Source organism: Alligator sinensis, unplaced genomic scaffold (genome assembly GCF_000455745.1).
Source record: "Alligator sinensis unplaced genomic scaffold, ASM45574v1 scaffold159_1, whole genome shotgun sequence".
Classification (NCBI taxonomy): domain Eukaryota; kingdom Metazoa; phylum Chordata; order Crocodylia; family Alligatoridae; genus Alligator; species Alligator sinensis.
The window spans coordinates 1,326,704-1,342,093 of NW_005842222.1; the positions used below are offsets into that span (position 1 = coordinate 1,326,704).

A 15,390-nucleotide genomic window follows, 5' to 3' on the forward strand; every position below is an offset into this window, starting at 1 on the left:
TCCCTACCCTTTGACACACCTCGCAGGTCAGGCAGTATTCTTTAATCATTTTAGAGTTTTCTGGCTAGAAAAAATCATGCAGTTACTTCTGCTTAGTTTGGGTGCTGTCCCCTCTGCCCCCATGCACTGCAAAGAGTCATGGGCACAATATTTCTGGGGAACCACTGACTGCTGGTATAATCTCAGAATGTGTCTTTCCTTAGGGTACACACAGTCCCAGTACAGGAGTTTCTCCTTGGATTTAAGCCTCATCTTGTGGCCCTCAAAAAAATCTCAGCATCCTGTGAGGCTACATCCCAAGACTTCTCCAGACTCAGATTAGTGTTTTCCTTCTGGGACTCAGTCAGTGTTGAAAGCTTCCCCCTGCCTTTTCTAACCACCTTTTTAACTTTTCTGTTCCTCCAAACAAGCATTTTGGGAACACTGCTTTCAAAGGCAGACAACTCCTTTGAATCAACGTCTGTCTCCTGGCTAGCATTCCAGATTCACCTCTCTGCCTTTTCACAGCTGCTGTCCTGTGTCAGTAACATACCAGCACATACATTGTTTGGGGTCCTCTTTCTCAGTCATTCCCCAGCCACCCATCTATAGGCAACCTAGCATCCTACCCCTTCAATAATACAGTCCCACTTTGCCCATTTCAAATGTACCTTGGCTGCAGTGACAGAGAACATGTCCCTCCAATTCCCTGGGGGTTATCGGTCTATCTGAGAGAATCTTACCAGGGAACCCCAACAAGGTAGGCTATGGTGTCACTCAACCCACAGGCCAAGTCACCATCACTGTGCCCTGTAAACAGCCTAATTTTAAAAAATGACTGTTTCCTTTTAAAGAGAATTAGGCACGTAAGACCTTAAAACTCAAATCACTTTCAATTAGGCATTTTAGAAAAATTTCCCCAAGGTGACCTAAAATAATTGGTTTAATTCAATAACCATAGTTCATACTTCTAATACTATAACAGTTAATAGTAGAGGTGCACCAATATATCAGTCCATATCGGATCGGCACCAGTAAAAGAAAAATTGATGTTATTGGCAATCTTTTTGGGTTGGTGTAGCCAATAATGTCACCAATAAATGCCACGTGCATGCATGCAGCTGCAGCATGCACACAGCCAGGAATGCAGCCTGGTAGCTGGGAGACCAGCATCCAGCTGGTAAAGTTTTTTTTAAATAAACTTGAAGTGCTGGATTTATGTGTTCAGTTAAATTCAATACAGAATCTTAATACAGCTTGATATAAATCTGAGCAAAACATTAATCATCTAGTGAATAAGAAATATATATTTTACCATTTTATAGCATGCTAAAATATATGATTTCTAACAATCCAAATTAGGTAAGCTATATATTTAGGGGGGGGGAGAGGGGAAATATATATATATATATATACACATATACATAAGCATGCATGCAGCGCACACACAAACACACACACACACTTATATAGTATGTGTACCCAGGGAACACATGTACCAGGTCTACTGTTAGTTGCAAATGAACATGTTTTGTTATATCAACCAATGAAAATACGCCTTTAAAAAAACAAACACACAAAAATACAATGGCAAAGTTGATAACAATGAATAATTTAACTCAGGGTTATGGCTTGCTGATTTAAATTGTGATTTATTTCACTGATTTAAATCAACTTAATTTAAATCAATCCATCCTGAAAGGAAGTAAGGGGGGGAAGGAAGAATGAGGATGGGGAGATAAAGGTAAGGTGGGGAAGAGCCAATAAGGGTTTGGGATAATTGTTATTCCTTTAAGCAATCTCCCTTTCAGCTGTCTGGCAGCTTATTTTGATTCTTTGTGGTTTTTTCTTTCCTTTCACTTAAAACTTGATAACTTCATTACAATTTCATAACAATGAACAACATCAATTTGAGGACACTTATTGTTTGTAAGCTAAGTTTCTTTGAAAGAACAAGCACTCACAGACTGTTACTGAAACAGTATAATGAACTCTTGTAGTTTTGGACCCATCTTTGTGAGTGTTACAAATTAACTATATTGGCCAAGTCTCTCTGAACAAAGCAGCAATATTTTGTAAATACGCCCTTTTTTAGTTCAGTTTGTTAATTTTAAAGCACCTGCAGCGAGAAACATCTGAGGGGCAAATTTTGAGAGAAGCGGATTTGTGGAAATAGGAAACATATTCCATAAAAACAGGCAATTCCATTGTTTTAGAACAAATTTTAAATGTGCATTCAATCCGCCTTTGTCGATTTAACACACAAACTGTAATTGTTCATTATGCTAGGTCTGAGGTTATCTATTGACTCTCTGTATTGAACTGCTCAGACAGGATTTTATGCTGTTGTAACCTTGAGCTAGCCCACTGAGCAAAACATTAAATAAATGCTATTGACTGGTATTAAGACATCTGAGTAAATTTTAAACAAACATCATGTATTTCTTACTAGAGTAATTAAACTGAAAACAAAAACTTACAGCACTCTTATTTCTACTGTAAGACAACCTGGTTTCTTACCTCCTCATCAGATGCTAGACATTGAATTGATATTTCTTTTTGGTTTTGCGTTAACTTGATTTCCTGCTGCGTGTCTGTGTGAAGAGAGGAATCCCAGAAGCCACATTCAGATGCCTGCTTTGTCCAATCCAATGCATCCCAAACTATCAGCTCACCCACATGAGAACCAGTAACAAAAGTCAAATCTAGACAAAAAAAGTCCAACATAAAACCACATATTATAAATAATTAGGGGTGCACTGAGATTTCTAAGGAGGCGATACTAATAGCCAATTTTTAAGGAGGCAAATCGCCAATACTGATCCGATTTCTGATACACAGCCCAGCAGCTTGGAGACCTGTGTGCAGCTGGTGAGTCTGTTGTGGTAGAAGGGGAGGGGGAAGCGAAAGAGCATGGGGGAGCAGATCGTGGCCCCTGTGGTGAGGGAGGGAGTAGGGCTGGGGCAGGTGCTGCCCAACCCCAGGGGCAAGGCAGGGCACGGGACAAAGCCATGGCTCATCCAGGGGGCAGGGGAGTGGTTCCCACCACTGCACGCACCCTGGGAAGGCACGGGGAGGTTGGGGGGGAGGCATGTACCTTCCAGATGATGTGCGAGGAGGGCTGCAGCTGCAAGGTGGGGTGGCCCTGGGCTCTTCCTGGTGGGAGCTGGGCAGGACTGCACTTGGGACGGGCAGCGGCAGTGCTGGGAGTGGGGTGATGGGGCGGGGTGCTGCAGCCACCCCAAAATTTGCTGTAGCCCCTCCCCAAACCCCCCTCCCAGTACTGCCCCCACCAAGAAGAGCCTGGCACAGCCCTGGCCCAAGCCCAGTCGCAGCCATCCTGCCCCGCCCCACACAGATCTGGGGCACATGCTCCCCATGCCCTTCCGGGGTGAGTGCAGAGCCGCCCCTCCGTCATGCCCCCCAGATGAGCTGTGTCTCCATCCCACACCTTGCCCCACCCCAGCTGGGCAGCACCTGCTCCAGCCACTGCCTCAGCCCCACTCCCTCCCTCCCTCACTTCAGGGGCTTTGATCTGTGCCACCCCCCCCACACCCCTTCCCTTCCCCCACAACAGACTTACTAGCTGGACTCAGTTCTCCAAGCTGCCGGGCTGTGCTCCTCACCACCCACGTGCTGCACTGTGGCTGTGCGCATGAACGGGGCATTTATTGGCCGCATTATCGGCCACATAAGGCCGATTTCCAATACAGACAATTTTCTTTATATCATTACCCATCTGATATCGGACTGATGTATTGGTGCACCTCCATAAATAATCAATTTCAAACTAAGATATGGCCCTAAAAAACTAAGAAAATTGCTAAATAGAAACTAGTTTCAAGTTAAACTAATAAGAATGCATGGTATCTGTTTGGCTAAGTAAACTCATCACTTCTTTCAAAGATACTAATTATATTTTTATAGCTATCTAAACATTAAATAATTAGCTAGGTTTTACATAATCAGAATTAAGAAAGAAAGCATTTCAATTGTTGTGGTGTACATAATGACAATGTATACTGCACCACTGACTGAAGCACATGGAAATATTCAGAACTTCGCCTTTGATCTGCATGAAAAGACACTTAATTTCTGGTGTTTATTCAGATCACCAGCTCTAAGGCAAGTTATTTTTCTGCTTCCCCAATTTCTTGATGTAAATACTGTAACAAACTGCAATGTTAAAGGGTGGGATTGAATCATCTGCTATGATTTTGAGATCACATGGAAAAGACATTTCTACCAATGGCACTTCAGAGTGATTATTATATTGCCTTGTTATAGCTAGCATTGTTCATCTCCTCTGAACCAATGGAAAACTGTGGGAACAAAAATGCCACAGTTTGCTTCTTTAGAATCACAACTGCTGTCCTGGTCCCTCCCCTTCCTCAGCTCCAGGCCACAGCTAGGTGCCTTGTTACCTTGAGGGATGGTTCTAAGGCCTTTCCTTTTCCTTAGCATGTCCCACAGTTTGACTTATGGCAGCTTGCCACTCAGTTTGCTGGCTTCTGTGACCTTCTTTCCTAAATGTGTAACTTTCCCCATAAAACGTATCAGGAGCTTCAGCTCCTAATTTCAGCCTATGAATGTCACTGAGCCCAGCCAATTAAGAGGGAGGTGAAACAAAATACAGTAAAACCCTTTGTGGAGCTAGCCCCATACAACTCACAACGCTGCGCATTTGAGCCAAACAGCGTATTCTTGGTCTCTGTGCAGAGATGACTCTGGTTCAGACTCCAGAGTTGCTCCTTTTTTTCCAGATTCAGTACGAAGGCAAAATCATATCTAGCAAATATAAATCAACACTAACATTACAGCACACATTGCAGTATGCTGTAAACTGTAAAATGCTTCCTGAAATGTCCTTCAAAGTGTGCAGTTTCTTTCTGCAACCCTGTCTACAATGAGATACTGCACTCAAATAAACTAAACAATTGTAACAGGCAACAACTTCAGTCAAGCACATAGGAAGAAATGACAGAGCAGTAGATTTAAAATCTCACTTCAAGACCAAGGCTTAGAGTTCAGTTTCTGTCACTGACATTGATTCTGTTGTGCCCCAAACAACTCATAAGCTGCCTGGTTTAGTTTCCCTGGTTGTACATAGAGAAGACAAGAACTATATTGATAACAATACTTACTTTGCAGAAAAGTTATGATCACTAGTTAGGGTTTGTGAAGTCCTTTGATTATATAAAGGTTTTCATAAGTTTCATCATGTAGTTTTACATTTGGTTACCTTTGCAACTACATATCTTTGTCTCTCAAGCAGTTATAAAGGTAGGTATTTGGTCACAAACAAAATAAATTTCATAGCTGAAAATATTCCATTGATAACTAACAATGCTACATCATCAATCTTACCATTGACATTAATCAATGACAGGATGTTATCCTGATGGTCAACCAGGCGTTTCACTTCAATAACATCCCAACTTTCTGATTCATTGGTGGAAGCAATCAACCTAAAAATGGCTTAAGAGATAGAGAGAGTAGAATTTTTAAATCAGCTTTATCACTCATGTAGAGCAAAGCAAACGTGTTTAAATAATGCATATAATTTCACTTTGATATAAACTAATTACTGTGTGAAGGACACAATGCAGTATTTGCTAATCTGTGCTGGTCTGTCTCTTATGCGTTTCTTCACCCCCCCAAAATGTGTCAATTTGTAAACAAAAAACTAAAATTTGAAAAAAATCTAAAAACAGATTTTTTAAAGTGCATAAGTAATAGTGCAATTGCTTAGGAATGAGAGCTGCACATACCTTTTAAATTGCTGTAATTGACCTGGAATGACTTCAACATCTCTCTGAATATTTACAAAGATCATTTCTCAGACTCAATGTTCTGAGTTTTCCAGGTGTCTGAAACAGCAAAGGACTTAAGACCTTATTTTAATTTGTCTCTGAATTCCTTTTGTGCCTTATCAAGAAGATTATAAATAAACTTTGAGAAGTTTAGGTGCAAGTTTTACATTGTATGCCCATTTCTAGACATAAGGTTCGTTTTAATTTGTCCCTACTTCCTTTTTCTTAAAATATCACAGATTGCTATTCTTTACCTACATGCCCAACACCTCAACAATGCATCTGGTCTCCAGTTAACTGGAGTTCTCCTATTCTGACCTCTGAACAACTGAAAGATACTACAGGGGTTTAGGTTGTAGCCGTGTTGGTCTAAGGAAAGATACTACGTAACTTGATATTATTTTTAAAGACTCTCCTTAGATAACTAGCAGCCAGCTTGCAGATCTGTCCAGCTAGAGAGAGCTCTCTCTTCAAATAAACACCAGTGGATTCTCACAACATCTAATTATATCCTCTGGATATAATCCCCCAGCATGCAAGGCCTTGAAATAACCAGACTATAGAGTTGCTTAACAAGGAAAAAAACTCAGGTTGGTGGAGAAAAATATGAAAACAAAGTGGAAGCTCAAACGGTAAGTTCCAAAGGAGGATTAAGGGGAATTTGGTCTCTGCAAACCAGGCAAAATAATTAAAACACTTCCCAGTTCTTAGATCATCATCATTATCCCTATTTTATAGATGAGGAAATAAGGAAAGGAGGCTGCTAAATTAGAGCCAGGTACCATTTAATTTTCCTACACCATTACAACAAAATTGATCAGTCATGCATCTCTATCAGCTGCATATCAGAAATTCTTGACTATATAAAGAGACATGGAGATTAATTTGAAATGCAATATGCTTACTCAATTCCTTGCCAACAGCCGCTGCAATGCAGGTTTTAGGCAACTCAACCAAAGCACTGACACCTTTGAAAACATCAGTAAATAAAGGAGAAAGTTATTTTCCACCCAAAAATATACCAGTTAAACAGGCTCTCTTCTCATCATTATAAAAGATGTGGGCTTTTCTTTAAAAAAGATCAGTTCCATGTTTGATATTTTCCACATATGAGAGGCCAACCAAAAATCACATACATACCAGCCACACACACACACACACACACACTCTCTCTCTCTCTCTCTCTCTCTCTCTCTCTATATATATATATATATATATATATATATTACAGTAAAATCTATAGTATCTGTACTGGCATACATACACCTGCATACTGTAAAACAGTAAAAGGGTTACTTTACCAATTGCATGCATATTTAATAAATACAGTGGACCAGATCCTCAACAGATATACACCGGAAAGGCTTCCTTGACTTTGATGGCACTATGCCAATTGACATATGGTGGCTTTCCAACCCAATATGTTTTTCCAAATATTTTTTAAACTTAGACGTAAAAAGCAGGTATATTCTATTACATTATATCATTCAAACTATATTACATGATTATTGCCTAAAGCAAGGATTGTCAACCAAGGGTATGCTTACCCCTGGGGGCACTTGAGAGGGCCCTAGGGGGTATGTACAGGCAGGTGGGAATGGAGTGCCACCATGCAGCATCCCGTGCTGCTATGTAGGTGCCACCCGCCTGGCTGGACGCGGTGTGGGGGGGAAAGAGAGATCACATGCAGTGGCTGCTGCCACTCTGCATCCAGCCATGCGCCACCTCCCCACCACCCCGCTCTGCATCTGTCCACCGGGGGTACAATGATCCAAAAAGATTGAAACCCCCTGGCCTAATGTACAGAGATATCATATACCCAAGTTCCAGTGAAATCAATGTGAGCTGTGAAAAAATTAGGGAATGTGATATGAAACTCCTATAACAGAGACAAAAGCCTCTTTGCTTCAGTTGCAGGATTGCCTGGGTGCTTACAGTTTTGTGCAAAGTATGATAGCAACTGATTTTGAACATGGGAGTAGAGGGCATCTGATACCTTAGGATCAGGCCCTTATTCAGGAAAGGAGATGCAGTCCTATAAACAAAGAATGGTGGTTGTTTGTGATTGCTTACTATGCAGCACTATCATAAGGCAGTTTACTTTAGCCCAATTCAGAACTGCTAGCATGGTTTGCAGCACTATACTACACTTCCACTACCAACTTGACTTAGTAATTTGTTTTTTTAGCTGCCATTCTTTCAACATTCTTTTCTTTCTCTGTTGAGATGGGTGTGTTATGTACAAAGTACAACAGGACTGATTTTTACAGGTTGCAAAAAGAACCTAAAAGCTAAATTTTACAGCTAACCTTCTTTTCCTCTATTCCATGGCAGTGTGCATTTGTATATACCTTCAGATTACATTTGCCTATTAGAATTTAAAAGCAGTAAGATCAAATTTACATGGAAGAGAAAAAGATCAAGAAAAGAATATATTTAACATTTTACATATGGCTGTGTATGTCGTTCAATAAAAAGGAGATTGGCATGGTTCTACTCTGATCTACCCTCAAAACAACCTGATGAAGCAACTAGTATTATTTAACTTTCACAGGTGGAGAAAAGGAATAGGGGGTGAACAGATTTACCAGGGGCCACCAAAGGAATCAGCATCAAACCTGAAATTACAAGAGTACCTAATTCCCAGTCCCATACATTAACTATTTGATAACTGAACCTAACTCCACACTGTTTTAAACATCCAAATCAGGCTTCAGGATAGGTGATGTTTCTTACATGAAAATTAAAACATCTCCCTATGCAGAGCCAGTAAGGCAATGTTTAAATAGGTGATCATAGTTGCAGTCTTTTACATGATTCATTTGCTGCAGTGTATCTATACTGCAAGTATAGATAATGCTCTAGACTAGGGTTTGGCATCCCACAACCCACAGAGCCTTTGGATCAGCTTGTGGAGCTATGGCTTTGACAGCACTCAGCAGATGGGACCTCTCCCTGAGTCATGCCACAGTCAGCAGCCTGGGCCTCCAGCAGAGGGAACTCTGCCATGCTACACTGCAATGAGGCAGCACAGGCTCCAGCAGAGGGAGGCTTTCACCACCCCATGCCATAGATGACTGGCAGGAAAAAAGTGGTGGCAGCAAGTCCTAAAGCCCGGCCACCTCCCACCCAAGCTAGGTAATTCAGGACCCCTGCTGGACAACATTGCCGACCCCTGCTCCTGACTAGCTTTCAAAATGTGTCAAACCCTGCTCCTCTTCTCCCTCATTACACTGTCCTTAAGGGCTCTCATGCCTTTAAATAGCTTCAGCTATCACCCTTGTGTTTACAGCTCCCAAACTTGCCTTTTCACTTCTCACCTGCCTCTGATTCCCTTTATCAACATCCCATCTTGGCCTGTTCCCTTGACGTGCTCTCTTGAACTTAACATGACTAAAATGATCCTTCCTCCCAAAGCTGCTACCACTCTGCTTTTTCTATCACTATCAGTAACATCACCATCTTTCCTATAACACATGCCCAGAGTCATGATCTCATCTTCACTTTCCCTTGATCCCCACGCATAAGGCCATGCCCCAAAACTATCCTTTTTACCTGCATATTTTGAAAAATTCAGATCTTTCTTTTTTATTCAAAACCCTCCTACAAGCCCTTATTTCCAGGCTTCTGCCTTCTCCCTTCTGACTTCCCAACCACTCCCTCTTATTCATTAAGAACAAAACTGCTACAATCAGCTTTCTTGCCCATCCAACCATACTACTCTGCCTCTGAGAGACTCCTTCACTGTTCCACTGCATCTAAATCATACCTCTTGTCCTTAGCATCTAGAGCCTCCCCTGTACTTTATCAGTTATGCCAGTGTGGGCCACCTGCTTACCCTGTCCCACTGTCTATATTTTCCTCCATGCTGCCCTGCATGCATAAATGTCCATCACTAACTGATCCAAAGCACACCATCCCCTTCCACTTCACACCTCTCCTTACAGAGCACTTCCTTTGTGCCACTTATGAAAAAGAGCAATGGGGTACAGGTAAAGTGTGCTTATGAAAAAGTTACATGGTACTGCATATATATTTTCCTTTGGGCTTGTGAGAGTTAAATTCTTGACTCAGTACAGCCAGGATTTCACTTTAAGGGTTTTGGAGTAGGTGCCATGTTTTCACATCCATCTGTATAGCAGTTAGGACACTAAGTCACAAAGCCCCATGGGAACTTTTAAGTATTTGTATTTTATGGGCATATCTATGAGACGTTTGCTGTGGAGCCGAGTAATTAGCTCCACAGTAAAAGTCTCAGTGGGTATGTCTAAATGAGATGCTACATCACCGCAGTGACATGCTATGGCAACGTAGCATCAGCAAGCACAAACCGTGACGCCAATGCTACTGCGCAGTAGGGTTGGAAATAACCTGTGCACTGCCAAGACTCCGCAATAATGGCGGTTACTGCACAGTCATTTAGAACTTGCTGAAGTAAGTGCTAAATGACTGCGCAGTAATAACTGTGCAGCTGGCCACATGTGTAGATGCGCCCAGTGTCTACACATGCGGCCCTATTAGACCATAGTGAACTAATGAACAGTGCTGTAGGACAATACTTGTCAACACAAGTACTATCCTATGGTGGCATTATTTAGTGTGCCGCAATGCACATGTAGACGCTGACACAGTTGACTGGGGCATGAGGGTGCTTCAGTGCAGGGGCTGCCTGCTGGCTAGCCCTGCACTGGGACATCCTCATGTTCCTCCATGGCACTCTGAGCTGGATTGGAGCAGCCCCGGACTGGCAGGCTGACTCCCAGAGATCCCTGACAACCAGGGCTGCTCTGTCCCAGCTCAATGTGCTGCAGTCCCAAGCACAAGTGTAAACACCGTGCCCAGGAAGCAATAAACGCTGGTGCTAAGTGCACTAATATCACATGTAGACATGCCCTATAAATAGCAACCTACATACTGAAGGTTTGAATGACAAAGACCCCAAGCATGCTACGGAAGAAACAGCCTGAAAATGCTTTGTAATCCTCTTCTTTAATATCTACAATGTTCTATATCATCTCCCTTCCAAGTATAAATTAAATGCAGGGAAAAAAATACATATTGTAAGAAATGAAAGTAAAACAGGGTTTAACCCGAGTGACTTACCTCATACTGAGGTAGTCAAGAGATATGCTCCAGAATCCAGCAAGATTATCAATATTACGTTTTTAATACAAGAGGTGAAATTGTGAATGTATGTAATTTTCCTTTGTATGAAGAGTTAAGATCTTTGAGTTTTCTGTATTATGACAATATGTACTAACCAATCCAGCAAATTTTCCTACAGCTTCCTAGCTGCCTCTGCAAACTTATAAATAACATACAGCATGTTCCTTGTGTAATCAGATGGTACTCAAAGCATGGGTTTATTAATAGCTCAGAACAGCATGAAAGTTCATATTTACTGTATTTCTATTTAAAAATGTGTTTTGTTTGTACAAATTGAATCTTATGATACATTGTGATAAAAAGTCTTTGGTGCTCCGTGCTTATGAAAAACCTAGTTCCTCCTAGAGACATAAAATACTATAGAGGGCCAGATCCTCAGTCTAATGGGACCATGGATAAATCACCAGCTGAGGATGTAGTCAAAGTTAATGTATAGTTATTGAAATCTGACATTTTACAATTCACACAGCACAGGAGATTGTAGGTTTCCTTAATTCTAAAATGATTAAGTTAACATTTTAAAATATAGATAGAGGGTAACTTTAATATTTAATGTTATCATAAGAATTAAAGAGAGTTGGTTTTGCATCATTATACAAATCCATTTTCCTTATACTTTATCTGCCATAATGAGTCATTTAGATTTTTACCTGCTTCAGTAAGATGACTAGTCTTACACAAGAGATCTAATTTTCTGTTCCAAACACATAGATCACTCCCTCCAGACAACCATACATCCAGTCTTTGAAGAACCGTCAAACACTGCAGAACAAAATCAGATATATGTCCTTTGCAAAAGTTCATTGGGGAATTTTTAATGAAATTTTCATCATCTTTAAATAGGTATAGTGGCAGGTACTCTGAAACATGAGTGTTGAAATATCAATTTCTTGCAAAATACAGAATTTATATATGAAACATCATTATTTTACTAACACCACTGCAAGTCTTAATTTTTCAGAGATGTTCAATAGCTGAAGAGCCTACTGAAGACACTGAAAACCATGCAGAAAGGATGAAATTCTGGCCCCACTGAAGTTAATGACAAAATATTCCTATTAATTTTAATAGGTATATCTAGCCTGTAAATGTACTATGCCAGCCAACACCTTCAAACACTCCATACTACTCCAATCAGGTTACCTCCTAAACCAGAAGCAGAAGTCAGAAGCAGAACCAGCAGTCCAAAAAACGACTAGACAAAGTCATGGATGATAGATCCAGTAGTTATTAAACAGAATGGTCAGGTATGTACCCTCTAGCATCTCTAAACCAATGACAGTGGTTGCCAGGGAGGGTTTAACAGGGAGATCATTCCAGATCAGAGGTCAGCAACATTTTTGGCCAGGGTGCCAAAAACACCCCAGCCTTGATCTACGCTTCAACTTGGCATGCCAGAGGCAGAAGGCAGGAGAGCCACAAGGGGCCAGATCCTCATTGCTGACAGAGGATGCAGGCACCTCCAGGTGGACAGCAGGGGAGGGGCTGGTGTTGCACTGCCCCAGCCCCTTCCACACCATTCGCCCTGAGGTGTGTGCAGAGCCAGTGCCGGTTCTCTGCACATGGTACAGCTGTTTGCAGCCTGCCCACCACCTGCTGCAGCTGCCCAGAGCCCAAGCCGGCTATGGCAGGCAGGTGGGAGAACGCAAACAGCTGCACTAGGGTCCAGAGCTCTGGGGCAGCAGCAACTGAACATGCATCTCACAGAGCACAGCAGGGTAGGGGCCAGGGTTGCACTGCCCCAGGCCCCTTTCCAGCCATTCGCCTGGAACCATGCAAGCAGCCTGGGTTCTGTAGCTGGCAGCAACTGCCCAAAGCTCAGGCTGGCTGTGGTGCGCTGAGCAAAATGGCCTTGCATGCCATGCTCTGGCACATGTGCCAAGGGATGCCGACCCCTGCTCTAGATATACCATATGTTCTCCTGCCACTGTCAGAGAGCTAGTAGATGGACCATTGGTCTGACCACACACTGCACTTCTTATGTTCTTATAACTGTGTTCACTAGGTGTTGAGTCAATTAATTAACTATGAATTCTAGCAGGGCTAATTAGTTGGAGTACTGTGCCCCCAGAACCAATTTACCCTTAAGGTTGTCCTAGTATTGTTTCCTTATGACATCAGCTTTTGCAATTTTTCTTCTCTTTCATGGTCTCTCCCTGAAATGTTAAGTTCCTGACAGACAGATGTTTACAAAGGATCAGTAGCTATTTGTTCATGACTATGAATGCACTTTATATCCCAGGACTTTCAGCACCTTCATTAGTTTTACAATAGTTCATCACAGCATGTTTTTTCTATTAAGCTTATATGAGTTTACTTTTTTTAAGGAGATAGATTGGAGTGTTGCATACTAGACTCAAATTAGATGATAACTACTAATGTTGTCTGCCACTCTGCACAGCTGGGTATATCTGCTAGGCTTGTCATTTTTGGCCTCACCCCTCCTTGTTTCCAAAAAACAGTGCATGTGTAATCTCACAATCAGCTAAATTGCCAAGCCCAAGCCTCAATTAAGTCAGGCACGGAGAAGTGAGAGCATCTCTGCCTGGAAACTGTGGTCTTCCAAGGCATTGCCACCAGATAAGGAGAGCTAGCTTTCCACAGGTCAAAAACTATTCCAGGTCAGAAGCTGTAGGTTATGACTCATTACCCAAACTCATTAGTCAGGAGGCCTAACTAATCAACAAGTGTCCTGTAGACACAATTCCTTGATTATCTTCTAGTAGTTGTTGCCCGCCCCCACCCTGCATGTGTAAAGATGCCTTTTTGTTCTCAGTGCCTAGTTGTCGGTCCCTCCTCTACCTGTGAATGAAGCATTCTCAGCTAACTAAAGTGTAGACTGCTGTTCATTTTAATGCATTTGGTCTTCACATGTCTCATCAGCTTTTACTACATGTGTATTACACATACATAAGCTTAGAACACAACTGGAGTTTCTTCTTTACCTTCACAGTAGAATGGAAGGAAGTTACTTTCTGAACTTGCCTGCCACTATTACAATCCCAAACCTGAATTCATTTATTAAGGAAAAAAAAAGATTACTATATTTAAAATGTCTTTGCTCTGTTTATAGAAATAAATATCCAGAGGCACATGTAAGTTTTCTAAATTACTGGCCCAATTTTCAATGTTTGGGCACTCTAAAATTTCACATTAGTATTTGTTATTATTAATAATTTATTACTTTTGTAGCAGAGGCCATAGCTAATCATGGACAGTAGATAACACAACGGGGCCCCAATTCTGATTATGGCCTTTGAATGGTACCATAACAATCACCAGCTGGCTTTGCCTGGCTCACCACTCCCTTTAAAATCAGTAAAATATTCTTCAGGTTGAAGGATACAATAACTGTCCTATCAGCAGATGCTGTTAAGATCAAATATTTTTCATCTTCACAAGCACTAGGTGAAGGAAAGGCTGTAACAGCTGTAATTTTGTGTGTGTGTCCATGTAGCTCAAATAGTTTTTCTCCAGTCTGAAAAATAAAAATGCATCAAAAAGTAAAATAAGAATAAAACTCTGAAAAGCACACAAATCCAATAAGATCTAGGTGCTTGTGTGCCTTATGAAAAGTAGAACTTACACTCCTAAATATAAGAAGATTCACTTCAACAAGCATATAACTTAAGTAGAAAATTCAATTCTCCTCCAAAGTTGGACATGCACAAGTTTTCCATCCATAAATAGTTTAAGAAAACATGCATATAATTTTATATACATTACTGTTACTTGCATTTTCTTTCTCCCCCAGACATATTTCTACTCCAAATTTAAGTTATGAAGTATCTTTTATAACAATGAAGCATTCTACTAAAACTGTGAGCAGCAGAATGTATTTGTTTAGGAATATTTTTAATGAACCAACTACATAGTTGGGAGAGACATTAGACTATCTTTCAAGCACAAAATGCTCTTCTTCAAACCAAGGGCATTTTGTGCCTGAAAGCTTGACTAAAGTTGGAATGAGTTTACATGTGGTAAGCAAGTAAGGCTCTTTCCTACATAGTGGGTACATCTACACGTACACTTTACTGAGGAGTAGACCAATTAGTTCCACAGTAAAGTGTCACAGTCTACATGTGCGCCAGTATTAGGGAGCAGTAAACTAATTAACTTCAGTGTAGGATAGCACTGTCAGGGACAGTACTATCTTATGGCAGAATACTTTACTGTGCCAAAACGCACATGTAGATGATGACCATGGGTGTACATTGCGCCTGGTCAGCCCAGCCAATTGCTGTTGCCCCGGGAGTATGTGTAGACACTGCACCCAGGAGCAGCTGACTCCAGCTCAAACTGCTCCAAAGCTTATTGTATCACATTAATTGCACATGTAGATGCACCTAGTGTTAGGCATTTTAACTCTCACTGATTTCTATTTCATCTCACAGATCTAATTTGTAAAGACGCCTTAGATGTGCTCCAGAGT

At 41.3% G+C, this 15,390-nt stretch overlaps 1 protein-coding gene across 1 annotated transcript in view; it reads right to left on the reverse strand.

The window, feature by feature from the left end:
- WDR41 (WD repeat domain 41) overlaps positions 1 to 15,390 on the reverse strand; it is a 101,315-nt gene that overhangs the window by 63,425 nt on the left and 22,500 nt on the right. Inside the window, exons 4-9 of the mRNA XM_006027080.2 lie at positions 14,305 to 14,436; positions 13,904 to 13,966; positions 11,609 to 11,720; positions 6,698 to 6,760; positions 5,347 to 5,457; positions 2,500 to 2,684 (exon numbers count right to left, since the gene is read on the reverse strand). Of these exons, the coding sequence (XP_006027142.1) occupies positions 2,500 to 2,684; positions 5,347 to 5,457; positions 6,698 to 6,760; positions 11,609 to 11,720; positions 13,904 to 13,966; positions 14,305 to 14,436 (666 nt within the window). The remainder of the gene's footprint in view (positions 1 to 2,499; positions 2,685 to 5,346; positions 5,458 to 6,697; positions 6,761 to 11,608; positions 11,721 to 13,903; positions 13,967 to 14,304; positions 14,437 to 15,390) is intronic.